The following is a 24,588-nucleotide window of genomic DNA, read 5'->3' on the forward strand; positions in this document are numbered from 1 at the left end:
ACTTTGGGTTTTCTTTTCTTGCTTTAGGGGCTTTTCATGCTTCCCTCTCTCCCACCCTTTAGGTTTCTCCATCTCCCACCCCCCTCTCACAACTGGCCACACAAATATTCCATGAAATATATTTTCGTGGTGGCCAAACATGGCCTTAATTTTGTGTTTGTTTGTGCTATTTTGTTATTTTTGAATGCCCTTATAAATGAACTTTGTTGAGATGGACCCATGGAGGCACACTTGTACCTGGTTTTTGCAAGTGTGCCCTTCAATTTATCATTCCTCCATTAGAAATTATTTGCATAGTCTTATATGCAAATGGTTTTAAAGTTAAATATGGTTATTTGTAAATAATTGTGACAATTGTTTGGGAAATAGAATAGTTAATGGTTTATAAAGAGGCATTAATATACCATTTGCAAATAAGATTAACCTAAAGTAGTTTTATTTGCAAATATAGAAAGGTCTAGATACACCCTTAAATTAGGCATGACACCAATATCAGTTGCTTATATGTAGAAAAGTAAAAGAAATCAAACTAGAGAAACTGACATGGTTGAAAAGGCCTAAATTTATTGATGCCTGTTGGGGGTAAAAAGCAGACACCGAATCGAGATCCGACATGTGACACTAATCGGAGAGCGGACACGTGGCAAACACCCAACCAATGGCAAGTAAGGAGGACTCTAATTCTACCTATAAATAGAGGCACAATCTCTAAGGGACTTTCACTATTTTTACATTTAGCCATCTCTAGAGTTATCTTCAGAGAGCTCATATTATGATTGTTGCCAGTTCTGACTTGAGCATCGGAGAGCCTCTTCGGAGTCCAAAACTCCATGCGGTTTTCTGTCCATTTGTTCATTAGTGCTGGTCATCTCCTCAAGTGCGCTACTAGCTGGGACCCATTAAACCTTAGGTAAGATTTCAGCGGCAACAGTTGCAATACTATATTCTTATTAGTTCCAATACCAAATTTATTTTAAGAGCAAAATATAGCTGTCCTGTTGAGGGATGTGCCTATGTTTCTTTCAGAGTCATTCTTGTTAGGGCTGGCAATTTCACCCGAAAAGCGGGGATCCGCCCCGCCCCGCCCCGTTTGGGGAGGGGATTCCCCGATTTGAGAGGGGAAGGGGAAGGGGAAGGGGAAGGGGAATATAAAAATTCCCCGGTGCGGGGAGGGGAAGGGGAAGGGGATGGAGTTGTCCCCGCCCCGCCCCGCCCCGACCCGCCCCGCTACGCCCCGCTAATCAAATAATCAATGCCATTTTTTTTTTGTAAATTTTTAAGTTTTTTTTTTTAAGGAAAACTACTATAAACTCTGTGGATCGGCTACAAGATTCCCCCAAACATAAACTTAGCTTGTCTTTTCCTTTTAATTAGCTTCTGAGAGCATTTTGGGAACTATAATAACCTTTTCACAGATGTTGAAATAATAAAGACAAGCTGAGACGCTGAGTGTATGCAATTATCAAAAAATCGTAGTGCCAACAGGCCCAATATCGGTGGCGAAAATAAAATAATAAATTGCATTTTTATTTTGGTTAGGGACTTAGGGAGTTAGGGTTTCCTTAATTCCTTCCCACGAAAGAAACGGCTTAAAACTGATCTGAACGATCCTAGCCCCACAATAAAAATGTACAATTTATTTGTGGGAGATGATTTTTCGCCCCCTAGTTGTGGATCAGCTAATCTCAAATCTAGTAGGCGGTGGCCAAAGGCCCAAAGTGCCAATTGCCAAACCATACCAACAGCTCGGATCACCTTGCGTGTGTGCCACGTACCACATTACTACATTAGATCACAAAAAACAACAACCCAGAACATGACTCGCTTCGGATGATCTGGATTGTTCATTTGCTAGTCCCTAATTTGGTATGGTATTGAACGGCCAAAAATCATCCCAAATTAGATGGTTCTATCATTTCCTCAGTAATTAGATTGAGATGTATCATTTCCCCACTCCCCAGTAAATCAGTAATTAGATGGTATGACTATGGTATTGAACGGCCTTCACAGAGACTGAGAGACACAACACATAGAATATCAAATGGACACTAAAATAATAGGGATAATTACATTTACACCCCCTCTAGTTTCTGACACATCCACTTCCACCCCTATAGTTTAAAATGTGACAAATACACCCCTGTAGTTTCAATTTGTTTAAGGTAGGAATCAGGAGAATTCCCTTTGTTTCCGAAGGATGCGGGGAGGGGATTTTGTCCCCGAAGGATGCGGAGAGGGGAAGGGGAAGGGGAAGGGGATTAGATATTCCCCGCGGGGAGGGGAGGGGGATTCCCTACCATCCCCGCAAAGGGGAAGGGGAAGGGGAGGGGGAAAATTCCCCGCAGAGGGGAAGGGTTAGGGGACCCCAACATCCGGCCCCGACCCGCCCCGTTGCCAGCCCTAATTCTTGTTAGAAGATAAAGGGAATGATGACAGTATGAGATTCACATATACAGTAAATTTGTGTGCCACCTTGGGACAGGCCACCAATGTAACATCAAGATGATCTGAATCGTTCGTCTAGCAGGTCCAACCTGTAGATTAAAAAGAGATGTCGAAATTTCCGTTTTACGTTATTCCCTCTAGAGGAAACTATATGATCCCAAACAGCCCTCTTAAATTTGCGAAGTACACTGATATGCTTGTATTTTTATTAAAAAAAAGTTAAGGGAACGTTTGGCAAACATGAAAAAATATTCCATGGAATATTTTTCACGCCAGTTGTGATAAATGAGTAGTACCCTCTCTCGAGTCTCTCCCTCACCTTTGGCAACTTCTCCACTCGTCTATCACAATTGGCCCAACAAATATTCAATATTCCATGGAATATTTCTTCATGGATGCCAAACCCACTATAAGTTTTCTGTTCTTCCCTCTAGAGGAAATGATATTAAGAAGACGTCTGTGTCATGTTAAGGGTCCAGATTGTTTTGGATTTTGAGGGACCTATTGTGAGTCCAAAACAGATTATTTGACTCAAATTTGAAGTTGCTGCAGTTATCTTCACTGCCTAAATGTAAGAAAATGAATTTCACTTCGCCAACTATCTGTGATTTTATGCCATGACTAGTTTTGTCATAGCTCAGTGTTGGTCAAAATCCACCATCAAAACTGAAAGATTTAAGCTATTCGAAATTTCCTTAAACGGATATTCTCTCTCTGATCAGATTGAGATTTATATAACAGAATGGAGTGGCCATTCCTAGCTTACATTGAGAAATTCACTTCCCTTAATAATTTTGCAGCATCCTCAGGAAATACAGGATTTATATAACACCCACTCCCAATCTCAAACCCCCCTACCACAGTTAGCTGAGGTACAATCTGTAGAAACCAGTGATTGTAAGACAAGTGAGAGTCTGTCAACTGGAATGGACTAGTGTGAATCATGAAATTTAAAGGAGGGTCCTTCAGCTGCATAGATAACTTCATCAGCATGAGTTTCAGTAATCTCCCAAGATCTACTGCCTGTCAACAACAGATAGTGAGTGAGTCACAATATCAACAATGTGCATGCAAAACTATGGAGAGATATAATGGGTGATAACAAATCAAGAGAGAGAGAAGCATAGCAGCGTAGGTAAAAATAAGACTGACCTTTTCCTTCACAAAATTTGTTTGCAATAACAGGTAGACTAGAACAAATTAGTGTGGACATAAGACCATGCACATAACCCCAGCTTGATACTGATCTTATAATTGAACTTTGGGCTTATGTGAAAAATGCAAGTCGGGAAAGGATTAAGATAGATCAGATGGTTTAAAGGTTTGCAAATATCAACAAATCAGTGTGGGGAAATAATCTCAGGAGGCAGATTTGGACTAAGAACACTCCAAAACAATGTAGCCCATGGACAAAGTGGCTTTGGGGGGGATATTGCTCAAATATCAGCTCAGTTTATTTCCAATTAATACAATAATCGTTATATTATTAAAGGTGGAAGAAAAAAGATTAACATGATCTTCTGAAAAGACAGATAATCCCACCCACAAAAAGATGGTGATAAACAAAGAAAAATTCAATGCCTAACTCCAGTAGTGATGTAAGACACAGAAATGCTACCGTACGATGCTTGATATAGTAGTACTCACAGCCCTACTATGTTTTAAGTTTTTATACCTCAATCCACTCCTTAGAACCCGAATATACAAAAATAGCACTTAATAAAATCCAGATTCAATCAATTTATTTGGACAAAAAATTGTAAAGATAGCAATTCTGTTTAGGCTCTAGACACCCAACTTCCATGCAACATTATTATATATTTATATCTTTATGTACTATCCCAAGACATGAAAGATGTGTTATAGTACAAGATTGTACAACTATAATGTCAATGCCATATAAGAGACAAACAAGATTTATATATTTATATCTTTATGTACTATCCAAGACATGAAAGATGTGTTATAGTACAAGATTGTACAACTATAATGTCAATGCCATATAAGAGACAAACAAGATTGCATTTTTTAAATGTTTTAGGAAGCAACTCTAACTGGTCCACATGTGGCATAATATCCATATATTCTTAATAAACATGGGACTAAAAAATGTAAACCTCAAATAGCATTCAACTTGTAAATGCATAAAAGAGAAGTAAAGCGGCAGTGCTTACCTTCTCATTATCTAGCATATGGAAATGAGAAGAGTGCTCCCGAGGAACAATCCAGATCTCAAAAGGAAATGAAGCTGCGAAAGGAACAATTGAAAAGAAATGGATCGATTCATCAATCAAAAGCTCCTCAGAACGAATGTTGCAGAGCCCACAGTTACTTGAATCATCGAAATATTCTTTCATGCTCTGAAGTCGTGAAGATACGGTAGGAGGAATGAAAGGAAGACCCATGATCTGACTGTGTGAATGACTGAGAGATGCTCCAGCTGATGCCCCATGATTCTTAAACACCTTTAAAGCATGAAAACCAGATCAGTACAACTACAAACTACTGATTCAAAAATACCAAAAAAAAAAAAAGCTACACTAAGCAACCTAAGCTAGAAAGTGCAAAAAGATCTTTTGACAAAATGGTACAGCCTTGAGTAAATTATGCAATGAGAAAAATAAAAACCAAAAGAAAATATAAAATGATAACAGGCACAAAAAAATATGTACAGATTACTGAAACATATTAACTTCTGTATGAGTACAGAAACCACAATGAAATAGATCAAACTACTTGTTATTGGTGTTCTTGTAATCAAAATTTATTCAGACGCGATGGTGGAGATTATCCGTGGGAAAAGATGATACATGGGCAAAAAATTTTAAAGGAAAAGTACAAGGACAATAATATTCATTTAGGAGTTTTTATATGGTGCCCGACCGTCAAGTACCGTGAAAGCGGTACCACCCTCGATATTTGATCCAACAGCAGCCCACTCTTTTATAGGGGTGTTCATTATTTGGTTATAACCGAATAACCGAACCGAACCGAATTGGTTTGGTCGGTTCGGTTTGGTTCGGTTTTTTCCCTTTTCGGTTCGGTTTCGGTTTTTTTTTTTTTGGAAATTCAGTTATTTCGGTTCGGGTTCGGTTATCTGGGGAAAAAAATCGATTAACCGAATAACCGAAATTATGGATAAAATCCATTATTTTTCCAAAAAAAGTGTTATATGGGCACTCAGTAGGTTGATCAAAACCGTCCATTTGATTGATCACAACTTAATTAGGTTGTGCTCAAAAAAACATTTCGATAGGATGACCCTAGCCCTCCGATCCAAACTGAGATTTTGCTTTTTTCCCTCTTTTTCTCTCACTATTCGGTTATTCGGTTATAACCGAATTTTTAATCGGTTCGGTTTTTAGAAATTTTGCAGTTTCGGTTATCGAAATTTGATAACCGAAATTATTTCGGTTATCAAATTTCGGTCTATTCGGTTCGGTTATAACCGAACGAACACTCCTACTCTTTTAGAGGCTGATGTTGGATCAAATATCAAGGGTGTTACATTTGACGGGCACGGGACTTGATGGACGGGCACCGTATAACTTCTCTTTATTTAGAATGATGGCACTTATAGGGTTCTCATTCAAATAAAACGTAGTAAAAGTCCCATACGTTGTAAAACATAGAGGGACTCCTGGTCCCTATTTTTATTTTTATTTTTTTTGAATGGTACTCCTGGTCCCTATTTTATGTAATCTTCATATGAATTTCAATTTATATATATGATGTCATTTTTCAAAGAAAAAAAAAGGTAGTAAAAGCAAAAAGTATCGCCTCTGGATCGATAGCTCGTGCAGGGAGATGCCTTTGGCTGGGAGATTTGCTATTATAGTCAAAAGAGTCGTTAACCCAAAACTCAGCCCATAAACGCCTTGACATTGCTGGCAGATAAACAGTGGAGTCCTATCACCAGGAAGAATCCTTGGATTTTAGTACTTTATTTTGCTAGGGGAGTTCTGGGGCCGGTGTCGTTGTGACATGCATTTGATCATGCAAAATTGAAATGTGTGTATTCTATTTTATTGCCCTGAAAAATGTGGTGTCTTCAGAAGCAGAGAAATGTTCATATTTCCTTTGAATACTTAATGCACAGTGATGAATGTGATTTGTAATACTACTGTTGTATTTCAGATAGAACTCAAACGAAATATTTCTTCTAGGGTGTTCAAGTAAGTCAATTAATAAAAAAATTGGATTAGTGGAAGTAAGAAATATTTCAATCCTTGCAGAGGAAAAAGTTTCTTCTTGGGCTTTTTGTTTGAACAGCTAATTCATTAAAGAGGAAGACTGAGACAAAAGTCAGCCAATAGCAAACAAGAAGAATGAAGGAAAAACAAATTTACAATTGTGATATCTCATGCCAAGCCTAAAAATCTGGCATCTCATGCCAAATCAAGGTTTATTGGGTTTCTCCCTATAAGGGTTGGAAAAACATAAACGTCCATTGTACAATTAAAAAAAAAAAAATACTTCCATTGAAATTCTCAAGTGATTTGTCAAGATGGGTAAGATTGGTGGTAGACAGGGCACGGAGAGATTATCACTTTACATTCTAGCACTATTTGGCTTTTGTTGGTCCAGCTAACCTTAGACATGTGATCATTGTGGAAGTTTGGACTCTATGGAAATGGTGGAAAGTTTCTCAACAAGTTCAAACATTATAAGGTGTGGATTAAGTAGACATAGAATTGGGCAATTGGCAACCAGGTGGCTTAAAAAGACTTATAAAAGAATCTCTGTGGAGATTCTTCTCAAGATTCAAAGAGATAAATATGCTCTATACAGAATTAGAGGTATCTCTGACATTTACAGGAGGATAACAATAAGGCAGATAGTTAAATAAATAATCGAATGCAATATGTAGTCTTGGTTGTTTGTATCTAATGCATAGATTAGGTTTTTTGGTGGAAGTAATCATCCAATATCTATCTTTTATTGTCCTGCTTGGATAGATTTTTCTGACGTAACTATTTTTTAGGCTAATAATATTCGTGCGACCACTTTTTGATAATGGGATGAACTCACCTTGTTTTACATCTTTTAACCAGCTGTCAAAAGATAATACAATTCCCAAAAAACTCTCAGCATCCAAACATAAAAGGGTAAAACAAAGTTGTTGAGAAAATCCGCCATGTAAATAAATCCGATCGTGCACAAATTAAATAAAAAAGTAAAACAATAAAAGAAGCCACAAGATGAACACCAAGATTTTACGTGGTTCGGCCAAGCCTACTCCACGGGCAAGAAACACGATCTTCCACTATGAGAAAAACAAATTACAAGGATTACAATGGATTAATCACAAAACCACAAACCCACAACTCTTTCCTTGCTTCTCAAACCCAAGATCGTACACAAGCGAAACCCGAAAAAACCCGAAAGAAAACCCAAGAGGAACCCGAGAAGAAACCCAAGAAAAAACCCTTTTCTTCCTTCTTCTTCTCTCTCTTTTTCTCTCTCCCTTAGGGTAGTCATCACACCCCAAGCCTCTCGCTCGTCCTCTCTTGATGTCCTTACCCTAGAGAAAACCCACTCTCTTTTTGGTATTTAGGCTTTCCCCAAAACCTAAAAAGGTAACTTTCCATTTTGCCTCCTACCTTCCCACCCAAGCAATTGACCGTGGGTGGGAAATAAGGCAACTTTCCCAACAATCTCCACCTTGGCTTAATTCCCAGCCACCTGAAGATTTTCCGTTGATGTCACCATTAGTCTGCTGTTGCCGCGAGACCACCATTGGCCTTCTGAAGTAACAACTACACACCCTCGAATCACCTTGGTTTTGACTCCTCCCGATTCGATCAACACGGCCAATGCACACGTGTAGCTGCTAACCTGTTGACTCACCTAGTCAACCTTGGAGAGGGATCTCGATCCATCCTCCCCAACGCAGGTATTGTCATCCTCTCACCATCAGCTGCAACCTGGAAACCCGTCTCTGCACGAACTGCGAAAGAGACCCTACGTGCGTGCACACAATTACCCTATTTCCAACTAGCCATCGAGATCTTAGGAACACTAATCACCGTGTCCCCAACCAGACGATATAATCTGCCACACTTCATCAGAATCATACAGCCGCGTGTGATTTTCATGGCTCCACCTGCAGCTGAAAACCCGCAACCACTAAAGTCCAACCGGCCAAGAGATACTAGATTCCTTCGCATCTTTGGGACATACGCCACACTACCCAAAGTATGAACGACTCCATTAAACATCTTGATCTTCATCGTTCCAACTCCCGTGACGTCACAAGTAGACTCGTCACCCAAGGACCCTACACCTGTCTTTCTCCTGGAACGTATCAAAATATTCCCTCTTGGAGCATACATGAATAGAGCATCCCGAATCTAAAATCCACTCATCATCAGGAGAAGTGTGATTACTTGTGGAGGCCGTGAGAACGTCTCCAAATTCTTCGCCCTGCTCATCCGTTACCTCCACCACAACATCCGTAGCACCATTGTCCGTCTGGTCAGCTCGCTTTGGATTATCCCGCTTGATGTGGCCATATTCCTTGCAACGGTAACATTACACACCATTTCCGCCGACTCTGGATCTTGACCTGCCTTTTCCTGATCCCCTGTCAGACGACCTTCCTCTTTGATTCCAACCATGAACAACCAACCCATACTCTTCACTTCCACCAAGAAGAGATTTCTTCCGCATCTCACTCGATAAGAGCGATGCCGTGACTTCCTCCAACTTTATCGTATCCTTACCATACAATAAAGTCGTCACCAGATTGTCATACGAATCAGGAAAGTGAAGTAAGAAGCAGAAGCAAAAGGGCATTGTCTTCTTCCTTCAACTTTTAGTCAACCTTGTGGAGATGATCCACAAGCCCGTTGAACATTGTAATGTGTTCCAGAAGATCCCCGCCTTCCTGTATCTTCTGCCCGTACAATTGCCGCTTCAGATACAACCGGTTGGCCAAGCTTTTTGACATGTAAAGCTTTTCCAACTTCTCCCATAATTTAAGCGCATCTTCTTCTTCCATAACGTTGAACATAACATTATCTGCCAGATATAGTCGAATCATGGTGACCGCCTTCGACTCTATGTCTTCCCACTCAACACCCGTCATCTTTTCTAGCTTGCCATCATTTCCCTTCAACGCCTTAGCTAATCCCTGTTGAACTAGGATGTCCTTCACCCTCATCTGCCATAGGGTGAAACTGCCCTCTCCGTCAAATCTTTCGATGTTGAATTGAGTAGAAATTGATTTTATTGCCATCTCGGATTACTCCGCACTTCTCAGTGTATCGCTCCACCTCGAACAAGAATCTTTCCTGGATAATCTTTCTACTCCTAAAGATCGCTCTAACCGCGATTCAACCACAACACCCACTATCACTTCATCCGGCCTCGACGATCGCTCCAACCACAGCTCTGATACCACTTGTTTAGAAAATTCGCCGGGCAAATAAATCTGATCGTGCACAAGTTAAACGGAAAAGTAAAACAATAAAAGAAGCCACAAGAGGAACACCAAGATTTTACGTGGTTCAGCCAAGCCTACTCCACGTGCAAGAAACACGATCTTCCACTATGAGCAAAACAAATTACAAGGATTACAATGGATTAATGACAAAACCACAAACCCGCAACCCTTTCCTTGCTTCTCAAACCCAAGATCGTACACAAGAGAACCCGAGAAAGCCCGAAAGAAAACCCAAGAGGAACCCGAGAAGAAACCCAAGAAAAAAACCCTTTTCTTCCTTCTTCTCTCTCTCCCTTAGGGTAACTGTCACACCCCAAGCCTCTCGCTCGTCCTCTCTTGTTGTCCTTACCCTAGAGAAAACCCACTCTCTCTTTGGTATGTAGGCTTTCCCCAAAACCTACAATGGTAGCTTTCCTTTTTGCCTCTTGCCTTCCCACCCAAGCAATTGACCGTGGGTGGGAAATAAGGCAACTTTCCCAACAAAAGTGATTTGCCCCATTATCAAAAACATGGTTGCGCGGATATGTGATTCTCTCAAAGAAAATTTATATGATGGGTGGCCGTGAAAACACGTGAAGTCTAAAAAAACTAGGTACGGCCCACTTTTTTTTATGATCCAAACCGTTCATCTGTTTGGGCACAACGTAAATAGGCTGTGCCCCAAAAATCATTTCCATAGGATGATCCTAACCCTCCGATTGTAGAAGATTCCATAAATGATTTTTGGAAATCTCCATATTCAGATCAGTTTAGATCAGAGGGTTAGGATCATCCTAGGGAAATGATTTTTGGGGCACAACCTATTTACATTGTGCCCAAACAGATGAACGGTTTGGATCATAAAAAAAAGTGGGCCGTACCTACTTTTTTAGACTTCACGTGTTTTCACGGCCACCCATCATATAAATTCTCTCAAAAAAAAAAATGGCAGTGTGGATATCAGTAGCCTATTTTTGTTCACAATTAATAAATAAAGAGAGTTGATAAATCCCTCCAAATGGCCATTTTCCATTGGGGTCTGTTTGATTGCACAATTTCTAGGGTTTACTAGGTGTTTTGGTTGGTTTTGGGGTGCCATGTAATCTACTAGTGGTGTTTGGCTGCATGTTTTGATTCAAACTACTATGAGACTATTTGTCTTGTCTCTACCTTGTCTACCCATGTGGCATGACTTTTGTCCTCTACCAAACTACTTGAGAAAAAGGTCTTTTGCTAGAAGAGTTTTCGGATTCCACTCTACTCCCTTTCTCTATTCTCTCTCTACATATTGGTAATGACACGCCTACTGCCTCCTTATTTTGTAATGACACGCCTACTGCCCCTTATTTTTGTAAAGACACTCCGCACCAGGAAACTACTTTATTTGATATCCAAACACTACTTACCACTACTCTACAAGGAGACTACTTTACTTTTTTTTGAGACGGTAAAAATGAGAATATATTAAAAGACGAACCGAGTTGGTTCAAGCAAATTACAGAAAGAGAAAAAACGAAAATACAAAATCAAGGTGGGAGATAATCAAAACACTCCAAACTAGACCTAAAAACACCACCCCTTGCTAGGGAGTCTGCATCTGAATTAGCAGATCTACTCACATGCTTAAACATCATAGACGAGTCAAGAACTATATCATCAATTTCCTCGAAGAAAGATAGAAAATGCCAGGGAGGAAAAGCCGCACCCAGAAGCCAGCGTACAACATTAGAGGAGTCCCCTTCCACTATCACCTTATCTAACAAAGAATTATCCAAAAACTTAATCCCACGATGGACTGCTCTCACTTCCGCTTCATTAGCATCCGCCACTTCAATGGGGCCCGAGAAAGCCCAGAGAACATCCCCCTTGGAATCTCTGCATAACCCCCCAATCCCTGCATCACCAGGATTGCCAAGAGACGAACCATCAAAATTCAGTTTTAACATCCCATCTGGAGGAGGGAGCCAGGATTGCTTGATTTTGACTTTGCTAACCCCCTCCTTACAAATAATCTGCCATCCTTCCCATAGATCATACGCTGAGACGAAATGAAATAGAGGAAGGCTTCTAGCCCAAGAAATTACCGCTACAATGATCTTGATAAATATCCAATAAGACGATTTGCCACACCGTCAAATACTCGGGAATTTCTTTCCTTCCAAATGAACCACCATGAAGCCAACATATACATCTTCCGCAGCATCTTACCCTTTCTTTTCCAGGGGCACCATTCCCAACTTTTAATAAAATCTGATATGGTGTTAGGGAGAATCCATAGTACCCCAAAGCGAGATAGAATAAAGCCCCATAGATCTCTAGCAAACTTACAATGAATGAACAGATGATCAATGGATTCGCCATCCGATAAACATAAAGGGCAATGGTTTACCAAAATCATCCCTCTCTTCCTCAAGAATTCAATTGTCTGGATACGACCACAACATACTGCCCACGCAAAAAAAGAGACCCTCGACAAACAAGAAATCTTCCAGATCAAAGCAGATAGAGGCTCTACTTCGCTACACACCAAATGTTGATAAAAGATTTAACAGAGAAAAATCCGGATGTACACCAAAACCATACACGGGAATCGACCCCCCTCCTCTTAATATAACACCCTTCAATCAAGGACATCAACTCTAAAACTGAATTCAACTCAATCAAAAAAGTTTCTTCTGAACTTCGACTTCCAAACCACTATCGAGTTAACCCTCTCAAAGCAATCCGCCACCCAAGCCACCTTCTGAGAAGACACCAAAAACAGATCAGGGAATAATACCCTAAGAGGAACTGCCGAACACCACGGGTCTGACCAGAAACGGATTCTATCTCCAACATAAACCTTAAAGCGAATACATTTGCTAAATAAGACCTCAACCTTCAAAATATCCCGCCAAGCAGTTAGACCTTTGAACTTAAAATTATCCGCAGTACACCAATTCTCCTCCCTCACCCCATATTTGCTCCCTATCACTTTAACCCATAAGGCAGAGGGTTCCGACCCAAACCTCCAAAGCCATTTTCCCAATAGAGTCGTGTTAAAACCTTTAATTCTCCTTATTCCCAAACCTCCATTTTTCAATGAAAGACACACAGAACTCCATTCAACCAAGGGAAATCCTCCAGAGGAATGAGAGCCTCCCCACAAAAACCTCCTTTGAATTTGTTCAATTCTAAGCACTACACTTACAGGGCATTTGAAATTTTGAACAAGGAAAGAAAATAAATCGGAATATTTGATAGAACTGCTTTAATGAGAACCAACCGACCTCCTTCTGAGACTAAGTTGCGTTTCCAAGAATCTAATCTCCTCTCAACTCTGTGGATGATTGAATTCCAAAAGTGTTTATTCAGTCTTCCCACCCCCAAAGGAAGACCAAGGTAAGAAGCAGGCAGAGAATTCAATGAACATCCCAGAATCCTTGCAAAAACAGAAGCTTCAGAAGAAGGAACATTTATAACATATAACCCTGACTTCGAAAAATTAGATCTTTGACGGAAAACCATCTCGTAACACCGTAAGACAGCTTTAAGATTCAATATCTGGGAAACCACAGGGGCACAGAATTAGGAGTGCAACTTGGGTCGGGTTCAACCCGAACCCGACGGGTTGAACCCGAATTTGGGTTGGGTTGGGTTGGGTTTTTTTTTAAATCGGGTTGGGTTGGGTTGGGAAAAATCAACCCGAATTGGAAACCGGGTTGGGTCGGGTTGGGGTGTCGGGCAACCCGACCCGACCCGAAACCCGATTTCCAATTCCAATATGTATAAAAAATTTACTTCTATATTTGTTTTGTCATTATATAACTCAAAGTTAGAAAGAAATAAAAAATTTTGTGAAAGTTGTCCTAATTAACCCTCTTGTTGGGGAACATCTAATGACTAGGATGAGATGGAAATGCAAAAATAAAATGGAGAAATCAAATAAATGGTGAAATCGGATTGGGTCGGGTTGGGTCGGGTCGGGTTGAGAAAATTACAAATCAGGTTGGGTCGGGTTGGAAATCGGGTTCGGTCGGGTCGGTTGCCAACCCGACCCGACCCGACCCGAGTTGCACCCCTACACAGAATAGCAAAGTATCATCTGTGAATTGAAGGAGCGAGACCTCCACTTTATTACTCCCAATTAAGAACCCTTCAAAAAGACCCAACTCACTTCCTTTTCTCATAAGTCGGCTAAGAGACTCCGCAACAATCACAAAGAGAAAGGGGGACAGAGGATCCCCTTGCCTCAACCCCCTAGAAGATTTGAAAAAATCTTTAGAAGAACCATTAATGAGAACTGAGAACCAAGCTAAAGAGACACAGTTCCTAATCCATCCTCTCCATCGAGAACCAAAACCCATTTTTCCAAGACTATAGTCCATAGAATCCCACTCCACCCAATCGTAAGCCTTTTCCATATCAAGTTTACACAAAACCCCTCATTCGCCGCTTCTCCTGTAGGCATCAATAGCTCCATTTGTAATGAGAGAGCAATCCAGAATTTGTCTTTTATTAACAAAGGCGCGTTGACTATCTGATATTATTGAAAGAAGAACTAATTTGAGACGATCCGCCAACACTTTTGCCAATACTTTATATAGGCAACCAACTAAACTTATCGGATGAAATTCCGATACCTTTGAAGCCCCCCTCTACCTTTGGGATTAGGGTGATGAAGGTTGCACAGGTACCTTTATCAAGAGCCAAACCTTCAAAGAATTCTTGGAAGAATCTCATCAGATCAAATTTCACAACTTCCCAACATACTTTGAAAAAAGCCAGACAAAAGCCATCCGGACCAGGTGCTTTATCTTTAGCCAAAGAGAATAGACCTTTCATGATTTCCTCCTCAGTAAAAGGGATTTCCAAGTTTGCAGCCTCCTCCAGACTTAAGCTATCAAACAAAACCTCTTGCGGGATAAGGCGAAGAATATTATCAGAAGAATACAATGCCTCGACAAAACTAAGAATTTCCGATGTAATCACCTCCTTGTTTGTAACTCTTTCCCCTTCCATTACCAGATATTCAATTTTGTTCCTTCTCCTATGAGCACTAGCCATAGCATGAAAGTAGGATGTGTTTTTATCGCCCTCTACAAGCCACTTGACTCTTGATTTTTGACGCCAAGTTATTTCTTCAGTAAGTAAGCAGCAGACCCTTATGTTCTTGGCTTACCCTTCCCAACTCCTCCCAATCCTCTTTCGAGGATAACCCACACTCCCCCAAAGCATTTAATTCTAGCATACGATTCTCCAACCAACACTTTCTACCATGGTCAAGCATCTTTTTCTCCTTTACCCAAGCTTTCACAATGACTATGTCAGCTGGGCCTTCCGATTGACAAGAAGACCACCAACCCCCTAATCTCTCCTCCATCTGGGGAGACTCTAACTAAGCAATCTCAAATCTAAAAGGAGATGGACCCCACGATTCCATTCTAGGATCTAATAAAATGGGACAATGATCAGACACCGAATGCGGAAGCGCTTTCTGAAAAACCTCCGGAACGACATCCAACCACTCCCCAGAAATCAGAAATCTGTCCAGCCTACTTTTACTTTGTCCACGGACCCAAGTAAAGGAGGCACCACCCAAAGGAAGATCCACCAACTCATTATCTGCTATAAAATCAGAAAAAACCTTCATATTATATTGACTCTATTACACCCCCAACCTATCCCCTACTTCCTTAATTTCATTGAAATCACCCCTAATACACCAAGGAAGAGAGCAGCTCTCTCTTACCTTTACCAGTTCCTCCCAAAAAAGGCCTTTCTCTGCTGTTGTAATAGGACCGTAAACTCCAGAAAAGAGCCAATCAGTCTTATCCACCACATTTTCAAAAGAAACTGATAAAGAGAAATCTTCAGTCCACGCCTCCTTATTAGACCATCGAACATTATCCCATGCTAACAAAATGCCTCCGGAAGCCCCTTTTGAAGCTAAGAAGACAAAGTCCCACTCTTTTTTGAAACCCATACTTCCGATATCCAGTCTACTAATGGAGGCCAATTTTGTTTCCTGAATGCAAACAACCTCTGGCTTCCAAACTTTTAACAACTCTTTTACCTGAAATCTTTTCTCCTGGGACCCCAAACCATTAACATTCCAAGAAAGTATCTTCATAATATCACTTAATTAGTAGTGAGCTTCCCCAACCTAGCACCTGAAGATCTCCCTTTCTTCTTCATTAGAGCGCTCTTCCCACAAGATCCCGAATCATAATTAATATTCGATTTTAATCTAAGTAATTCCCAATCCATTCTTCTCGAACTAGATTCAACGAACCCATTAGAGCAAGAATTCCTACCAGCTTCTCTTTGTTCCGCTTCCTTGAGTTCAGCTCTGTACACTTCCTCAGGACCCGCAAAAACCAACCCCAATTTCTTACTTATACACAAGGTATGATCAACCATGTACTCAGACAATTCCTTTCGATGACCCGGCAATGGGTCCATCCCACAAATTCCACCAGGATGTAAAGACGCCATCAACAGAGAAGGTGATTCCAGCTTACTACATATACTCAAATTGAAAGTATTAGTGACTCCCCCAACTAAGATCCTGACTAAAAAGCGGAAAGGAGACTCCCTATGAGAGCCAGAAATACGATTCATTAACCCACAAAGACCACTAAGGTCAATCAAAACCTTATTATGGCCACAAAACCATGGGAAACAAAAACCTGCCATAGTAAACAAAGAAAAATTCCGTTCTACATCAGTTTTCCCAATCAACACATCACGCGAAGCCCATCTCGCCAAAGTAACACCAATAGAACCATCAGCGTCCTCTAACTCCCCCTCAATCCAATCCTCCTCAAAAACCAAACGAGCAATTATCCCACTCGCTAGGATCTTATCATGATAGCTTTCCTAATTCAGAGATTGAATTAACAATGACGAAGAGTAATTTTCAAGGTTATCATTACCAAAGACAGCGACTTGGAAATCTTCTCCAGGGAGCAATAAGTCGGCTCCCTCTCATTACAAATAAAGTTAAACCGGTTAGGGTTATCTTCGAGGTCTAACTCGTTATAATTCTGAGAGCCAAGACCCAAAGCAGCTTCGGGAAAGGCCCAGACCAAAGGCCCAGTGGAAAAGTCAGATGGAGAAAAAATATCTGGGTCTTTTCAATCTCACCTACTCTACCGCCAAAATTTAACAGGGGCTCCACTACCAATGCGTCAGATAAAGGGTCATTGGGAAAGTCCAGTCGATTGCTTTTTCGCGGGGAAAGTGCAGAAATAATATCTTCAAAGCTATTAACAAAAGAAACGGCAAGACCGTCAAAACCACACATGCTCCGCCATCTGTAACCTTCTGGAGACCCCGATTTTTTAAGTTCAAAAAAAACACCAACTGTTTTTGTGCTAACTTGCACACTATGTGGCTCACGATAGTTCTGGTGGCTAATATGCGCCATCTCCACCGTCCCTGCCACCCCATCTGAGACTCCATGCTCAGTCTCCAAGGTTTGAATTCCTTCAATGGCATAAATGTCATTCAATGCATTAAGAGATTCATTTACTGGTATTAAAGAATCCTCAACTGCTTCTTCTACATAAATCTCTTCATTTCCAGATAGCGAAGAATCATCAACCTCTTCTATCCTCTCCACGCTGTCTTCCCCAGAAATATCAGATCCCACAAAGGAATTGTCACCTTCTTCTTCGACTGTTTCTTTTAAAGCAAAAACCCATCTGAGTGCCCCACGAGGAGACTACTTTACTACTATTTTATTTGTTGACTACTTCAGTTCTAATTCACCATTGCTCTACAAGACAAACTACATGCAACCAAACTGACCCTTTGGGAGCATAAAAAAGTTATCTTCTCTAGCTCGATAACTCGTGTAAGAAGACTTTTTCTGAGATATTCCCTATTGAGCTTGGAATAACCATTAACCCAAAACTTGGCCCATAAATATCTTAACATGAATAGAACATAAATAGTGTAGAATCTTTTCACCAGGGAAGGTTGCCCCAAGAGAGTTAAGGAACAATCCTTGGAGTTTTATACTTTAGTTTGTTAGTATAGTTTTGGGGCTGGTGGTGGCATCCATTTGATAATGCTAAATTGAAGATGTTTTGTAACTGTTTTATTCCCCTCAAAAATATGGTGAATTCAGGAGAGAAATGTTCAAATTTGCTCAGGTACCAGGTACTTGATGCAGTATGACGGAAGTGATTGGAAATATTACTGTTGATGTTTTAGATGGCTCAAAAGAAAGATTGCTGCAAAGGGCATTCAATTAAGTCAATTTAACTAACAATTGAATTAATGTAAGTACAAAATATTCCAATCCTTGCAACAAAAAGTTTTCTTCTAGGGTCTTTTGTTTGAACAGATAATTCATTAAAGAGGAAGATTGAGACAAAATCTGGCCAGTAGCCAACAAGAAGAGAGAAGAAAAACAAAAAAAGGGAAAAACAAAATTAAAACTCTGGTATCTCATGCCAAGCCACAAACTCTAGAATCTCATGCCAAGTCAAGGTTTCTTGGGCTTCTCCCCAGGAGGGTTGGATAAACATAAAACTTGGATAGAAGGTTTCGAGTGGTTTTTCAAGATGGGGTAGACAATTGTGGAGAGACTAGCACTTTAACATTCTAGGGCAGCTTGGCTTTTACTGGTCCAGCTAGCCTCACTGATGCGATCAATGCAGAATTTAGGAATGTTTCTCATGAAGTTCAGACATAGAGGTCGGATGTATTTCCCACGTTTGCAGGGGCGTGGCAATATGGTGCATAGTTAATACGTACTTGAATGCAATATGTAGTCTTGGTTGTTCATATCTGATGTATGTGTTAGGTTCTTTTGGTGGGAATATTCACCTGATTTGTATTTTTTTACTGTCCTGATGGGATGAAAGAATTATATTTTCGTAAATAACTTTTATTTGCGAATAATAAATAAAAGGAATTGATAAATCCACCCCGGCATTCAAAGTTTACTGGGTCCAAATGAATGTAGAACATACTCAAATTCTCAGAGAAGGTTTTTAAACAAGGGAGGGAAAAGCATGCCTTTGATTACTAAGGGTGTCAATTTTTATTTTTATTTTTTACTAAGGGTGTCAATATAACAAAATTTCAGTCAGAATTCCAAAACTACAGTAACAACAAAATCCAAACTTGTCAAGACAACTCAATTCAATAGAAAATCAACTCGAGTAGAATTTTCAATGAATCGGGTGAGCATTAAGCAATGACGCTAGGCTGCTACGGTAACACACACATTTTCCAAAAAGAAGAAGAAGAAGAAGAAGAAAAAGAAAAAGAAGAAATGAAGCCAAGAACTCAAACTCTGTGAAATCAAACAACTTATCCACTGAGCTATGTAATCAACTTATGTTATATTATAAGCATTTTAACAGAAAAATGTGTTCAGTTTTTAACTCGGTTGAGTTGGCCGAACTTGAATCGGATTTGAATCAGATTGAGTTTTTGACCGAATAGAAGAAATCCCAATCATATCCTCCTTCCATATGCCCTATTCGTTTTGGATTGTAAGAATTGATTTTGAGTCCAAAATTGATTATTGGACTCAAAATTAAACACAATTTAGAGCCCAATAATCAGTTTTCAACTCAAAATCCAAAAAGAACAGGGACCTAGAAAGCAAGAAATTGCTAGCAAAAAAAGGAAAAATTAGAAAAGAAACTACACTCATTCCTTAGGCCATGTTTGAATTGCAAGAAAAACATTTCCAGTGAAAATTATTTTGGGAAATCTTTTTCTCTCCACAATTTAGAGGGAAATAATGAGTATGATTGATTTAGAGGAATATTATCACAAATTGAAGGTTCCTCTAAGTAAAAAAATAGTTAGTTTTGGTTCAAGTTATCTTTTTTTCCGTGAGTATAAAAAATTAAGAAATTTAAGAAATATTTTCCTTTACAAACTTTTCCATAAAATTCCTGCAATCCAAACATGGCCTAACTGTACTCATAAAACAAAATCCCTAATTAAATACAAAAAATTAACAGAAAAATAAGGCAAAGATAAATCTGATTCACCTGAACATATTTCATCGATCCTTCGAATGAGAGCTGCTAAAACCTCTCCTTATAAGCAAGGAGAACACCGCCAATCTTGGACTCAGAAGTCAGAAAGATTCGACAAGTTAAGGGAGTGACCAGGAGTTTCAATAACCAATGAAATTATAGCTTCTACAGACAGTGGAACGATTGTCATCACGGATGCCAACCGTTGCCGGTGACGGCGAGTTGAATGTTGTGAGTGAAGGCGGATCAATTGTCGGTAGTCATGTTCAAAATGTGCAAGGAGATGGGCAGATCTAAACGCGCTTTGCATGAATAGACTTTCCTAGATTTGATGGATGTGATCCCCTTGAATTTATATACAAGGCGAAGCAATTTTTTAACTATCACAGGACAACGGATCATGAAAGGGTTCTACTGGCATCATTTCACATGGATGGGGTGGCTTCAACTTGGTTCCAATGGATGCATAAAACTGCATCTATTCATTCTTGGAAAGAATTTACCAAAGCACTATTATTACAGTTTGGTCCAACTGATCATGAGAACTTGGATGGGTTGCTATCCAAATTAACACAAGGATCGAATACTGTCCAAGGTTATCAAGAGGAATTTGAATGGATTGCAAATCGGGTTGAGGAGTGGACAGACAAGGCGCTCAAGTGAACATTCATACAAGGCTTGCGAGACAAGATCAGACAAGAGGTATTAATGTTCCACCCTTTTCCCTTAAAGCATGCGATGAGTCTAGCTCGGCGTCAAGAAGAAAAGTTAAAACGTCTGTGGAAGTCAACACGCCTAGGCCTTAGTCGTGTAGTATTTCCAACGAGCTCTACAACGAGTCTTACGGGTTCTGGAGGATCAACAAATGTTGAGTCGAGTGTTACAACTACCCCACCCAACACAAAGAGTGGGTCCGGAATGATTACCGCCCCGGTAAAACAGATCTCATCAGAAGAGATGTGTAATAGGCACGCACAAGATCTTTGTTATTATTGTGATGAGCGATTCACACCCGGTCACCGATGTAAGAGCATGCAAATTTTTATGATTAGAGACTTGGAGGAACCTGATATGCTATTGGATGAAACTGAAAATAATGCAGTGGTGGAAGTTACACATTCTCCTTCCTTCACGCCATGAGGACATGGCTTGGCATGGGGGCGGCAATGTTACACATCTGGCAACATTCCTCTGGAGATTTGATTTATTTCCTTATGCATCTTTTGTGTTTTGAATTTGTTTTCTTTATGTTTTAGCCTAAGTTACCTAGTTAATACACTTTCTTATTTAGAAATAGCAATTATGGGATATTATGGGATAGTTGCCATCTTTCTCAAGATTGATGGAGGAAAGTTAATTTTTATTTATTCTCATAATTGAAGGAATAAAGCAATCTCTACAATTTAGTTAAAATCTGGTTTACCAAGAGGACACCCTTTCCCTCTCTCTCTCTGTGGGTAATTGCCATTTAATAGTTCTAGAACCTATCACAATTTTGAGCCCAATAATCAGTTTTCAACTCAAAATCCAAAAAGAACAGGGCCATAGAAAGCAAGAAACTGCTAGCAAAAAATGGAAAAAAAAAAGTAAAAAACAGAAAAGAAACTACCCTCACTCCATGTTTGGATTGCGAGAAATTGTTTTCTTGGGAAATTTTTCTCTCTCCACAATTTAGAGGGCAAATAATGAGTATGGTTAATCTAGAGGAATATTATCACAAATTGAAGGTTCCTCTTAAGTAAAAAATTGGTTAGGTTTTGGTTCAAGTTATCTTTTTTTTCATAAGTATAAAACTGCAAGAAATTTAAGAAATATTTTCCTTTACAAACTTTTCCATAAAATTCCTGCAATCCAAACATGACCTAACTGTACTCATAAAACAAAATCCCTAATTAAATAAAAAAAAAATTAACAGAAAAAAGAAGGCAAAGATAAATCTAATTCACCTGAACATATTTCATAGATCCTTGGCAAGAGAGCTGCTCAATCCTCTCCTTATAAGCGAGCAAAACATCACCAATCTCGGACTCAGAAAGATCCGATAAGTTAACTGAGTGATTAGGAGTCTCGATAACCACGTCGTGAAATCCAAATCCAGTAAGAACGCAGCTCTGAGAATTAGGGCTACGGTTTTCGAATTGCTGATCTCTGCGGAGAGCCGGATAGAGGTTTTCGATGACTCTGACCTTCCAATTTGATACATTTTGGGGGATCCGAAAGATTTCAGGTGCACATTCGTGCTCGTGGCCGATGCAGAAAGGGCATGAAGAAGATGAAGAATTAGGGTTAGGGTTAGGGTTAGGGTTTTTTGATTTGAGATCGGAGGGCCTTCGAGCTCTGGCCGGAGAGAAAATCACCCATTTGCCAAAAATCACGTCTTTTCGGACCTCAGGGTTCCGACCAGTGGCCATTTTTCGTTTTGATTTTTTTACTTTCTGTGGCCTCTCTTGTCAGACATAAAAGAGGTGACTGAATTTTGCGTGAAAAGCACGGCAGAAAAGTTTCTTGGGGATCTGATACGGGGCCCCACCTACTTGGATGATCTAAGCCATTTATCTCTGATGTGCTGGGAGTAATTTGGACGGCTCATAAAGTTAAAAATAGAATGGAGGGTTAGGATCATCTTACGGAGAAGATTTTTTATGAACAGGGTATCTACATTTGGTCCGATATCCATGATAGTCAAACCTTACATTCTGAGTGCGGAAGAGCCCATGTCAGGGTACCATTGGCGATCAATGGATAGTGACATAGCCGCAAGACCATAGGGGAGGTCATCTGGAAGGATTGAATGAAGAAAGACAAAAGTACGGAATGCAGCTCCATGTTTAGTGAAAATACAGACCATGGGCACCTTTTAAAACAAGAATAAAAAAAGGGCTAAGCTTCAAAATCGAGTGGGAAAAAGACCCAAATACCCTTCTGACACCATCAGGTCTCCTCTTATTTTGCGCTCCATGCTACACCTCAATCATTCTCTTCGAAGGTAACTTTTTCAGTAAAAAAAATACACTTCTTCAGGGGAAAATGGTGTTGCATTTAATGCACATCTCGTCCTCATTAATGCATGGCGCGGCGACGTGCTGCACAATCCACGTCGTAGAAAGTAGAAGGGGAAACGCCGGCGTACAAGTGTAGACGCCGGCGTTTAGTCTATATGTAAGTCGCTGGCTTTTTAGTAAAAAAAGGTGGCGTTTTCAAAGTAGACGCCGGCATTCACTTAGAACCGCCGGCTTCTTTATTGGTACGCCGGCGGTTGTATGACAAAAAACATGTCCAGAAAAGGTACATCTCCTTAGACTTACAAGTCTTCCACAAGAAGATATTTGCAATGTGGTGATGGATAAAACTAGGTAAGAGGGGTATTTGAAAAAGCTCTCCTTGAAGTTTGTCTGCGATCAAAGATGATCTCCATCCCAGAGAGTTAAAAGGTATTTGAAGTTCTCTTTCAGAGTCTGTAGAATGTCTGTTTGAAGATCTCTTTTATGTATCAACAGTAACATTAAGGGTTTAAGTCACACAATTCTTTACACATCACTGGCATATTTGTTGTTGTTAGTTATTCCTGTGTTTTCTCACAATCTGGGTTAAGAAGATTGAGGGGGGTACAGTTACTTTTATGGTATACTACGATGGATGTTTGAGGGAGGATGGATCGTTTGATTACATTGGGGGTATTGTGAAGGCGGTAGTCTTAGACCGCAGAGTTCGATACTCTAGATTTTTATCTGCAATCTGTAATATCATTCGAACGAGGGAAAATGATGTTTCACTGCGTATCAGTTGTCGATACAATGCGGATCCGTATAAGTACATTCTATACTTTATCCGTGACGATCATGACCTCTCTGCGGTTATGATAATGTTTGACATTCAAGGCTTGAATGCTGTCATTATATATATATATATATATATATATATATATATATATATAGAGAGAGAGAGAGAGAGAGAACGTTTCCAGCGCACTGGCGTAATTAGATTACCTACGCACTAGTGGTCTTTGAATATCAGCCGTCAGATGTGATTAATCCAAACCCTCCATGTGAGAGAAAACGTTCTCTCATTAAAAACCTTCTCTAATCGCTGGAAGCCTCTCTCCCTCGCTGGAACGCCGCTCTCCCTCTGTAAAACCACCGGTATTTCCTCCCTCCCTCCCTCATACTCCCTCCCTCCCTCCCTCCCTCCTCTCTCTCTCTCTCTCTCTCTCTCTCTCTCTCTCTCTCTCTCTCATTTTTTGTTTTTCATTTTTGTTTTTTTGTTTTTTCAGAATGGGTTTTGCAGAGGGAGAGAGGCGTTTTTTTTGTTTTTTCATGGGTTTCTTTTTTTTTCGTTTTTGGATGGGTTTCTTTTTTCGTTTTTTCGTAATGGGTTTTGATGGGTTTATTTGCTCTGTTTTTCTTCAGAATGGGTTCTCTCTCTCTCTCTCTCTCTCTCTCTCTCTCTCTCTCTCTCTCTCTCTCTCTCTCTCATTTTTGTTTTTCATTTTTCATTTTTTTGTTTTTTTAGAATGGGTTTTGCAGAGGGAGAGAGGCGTTTTTGTTCGTTTTTTCAGAATGGGTTTGGATGGGTTTCTTTTTTCATTTTTTTAATATTGGGTTTTGCAGAGGGATTTGCATAAAATAGCCTTTTGCTATGTTTTTCTACAAGAGAGAGAAAATAAAGATGTGGTTTTTGGAGAAGAGAAAAATTGGGTTTGGATTCCAGTACACACACAGAGATGAG

At 39.9% G+C, this 24,588-nt stretch overlaps 1 protein-coding gene across 1 annotated transcript; it reads right to left on the reverse strand.

The window, feature by feature from the left end:
* Positions 1 to 3,112: 3,112 nt before the first annotated feature.
* On the reverse strand, positions 3,113 to 22,430 carry LOC143887580 (putative galactose-1-phosphate uridyltransferase). The gene is made up of 3 exons (XM_077391661.1): positions 21,810 to 22,430; positions 4,620 to 4,910; positions 3,113 to 3,468 (listed from the first exon to the last, which is right to left on the reverse strand). The coding sequence occupies exons 1-3, from the start codon at positions 22,272 to 22,274 to the stop codon at positions 3,208 to 3,210; spliced, it is 1,017 nt and encodes a 338-aa protein (XP_077247776.1). The 5' UTR covers positions 22,275 to 22,430; the 3' UTR covers positions 3,113 to 3,207.
* Between the last annotated feature and the right edge of the window lie 2,158 nt (positions 22,431 to 24,588).

This window comes from Tasmannia lanceolata, unplaced genomic scaffold (genome assembly GCF_043159265.1).
Source record: "Tasmannia lanceolata isolate RefF3 unplaced genomic scaffold, GAP_Taslan_0.1 ptg000012l, whole genome shotgun sequence".
Taxonomy (NCBI): domain Eukaryota; kingdom Viridiplantae; phylum Streptophyta; class Magnoliopsida; order Canellales; family Winteraceae; genus Tasmannia; species Tasmannia lanceolata.

Coding starts and splice junctions, on each gene's coding strand:
- LOC143887580 (XM_077391661.1), bottom strand. CDS start 22,274: ATGGCCACTGGTCGGAACCCTGAGGTCCGAAAAGACGTGATTTTTGGC. Junction 4,911..21,809: donor GATCTATGAAATATGTTCAG/GTGAATTAGATT, acceptor CATGCTTTAAAG/GTGTTTAAGAATCATGGGGC. Junction 3,469..4,619: donor ATATGCTAGATAATGAGAAG/GTAAGCACTGCC, acceptor TGTTGTTGACAG/GCAGTAGATCTTGGGAGATT.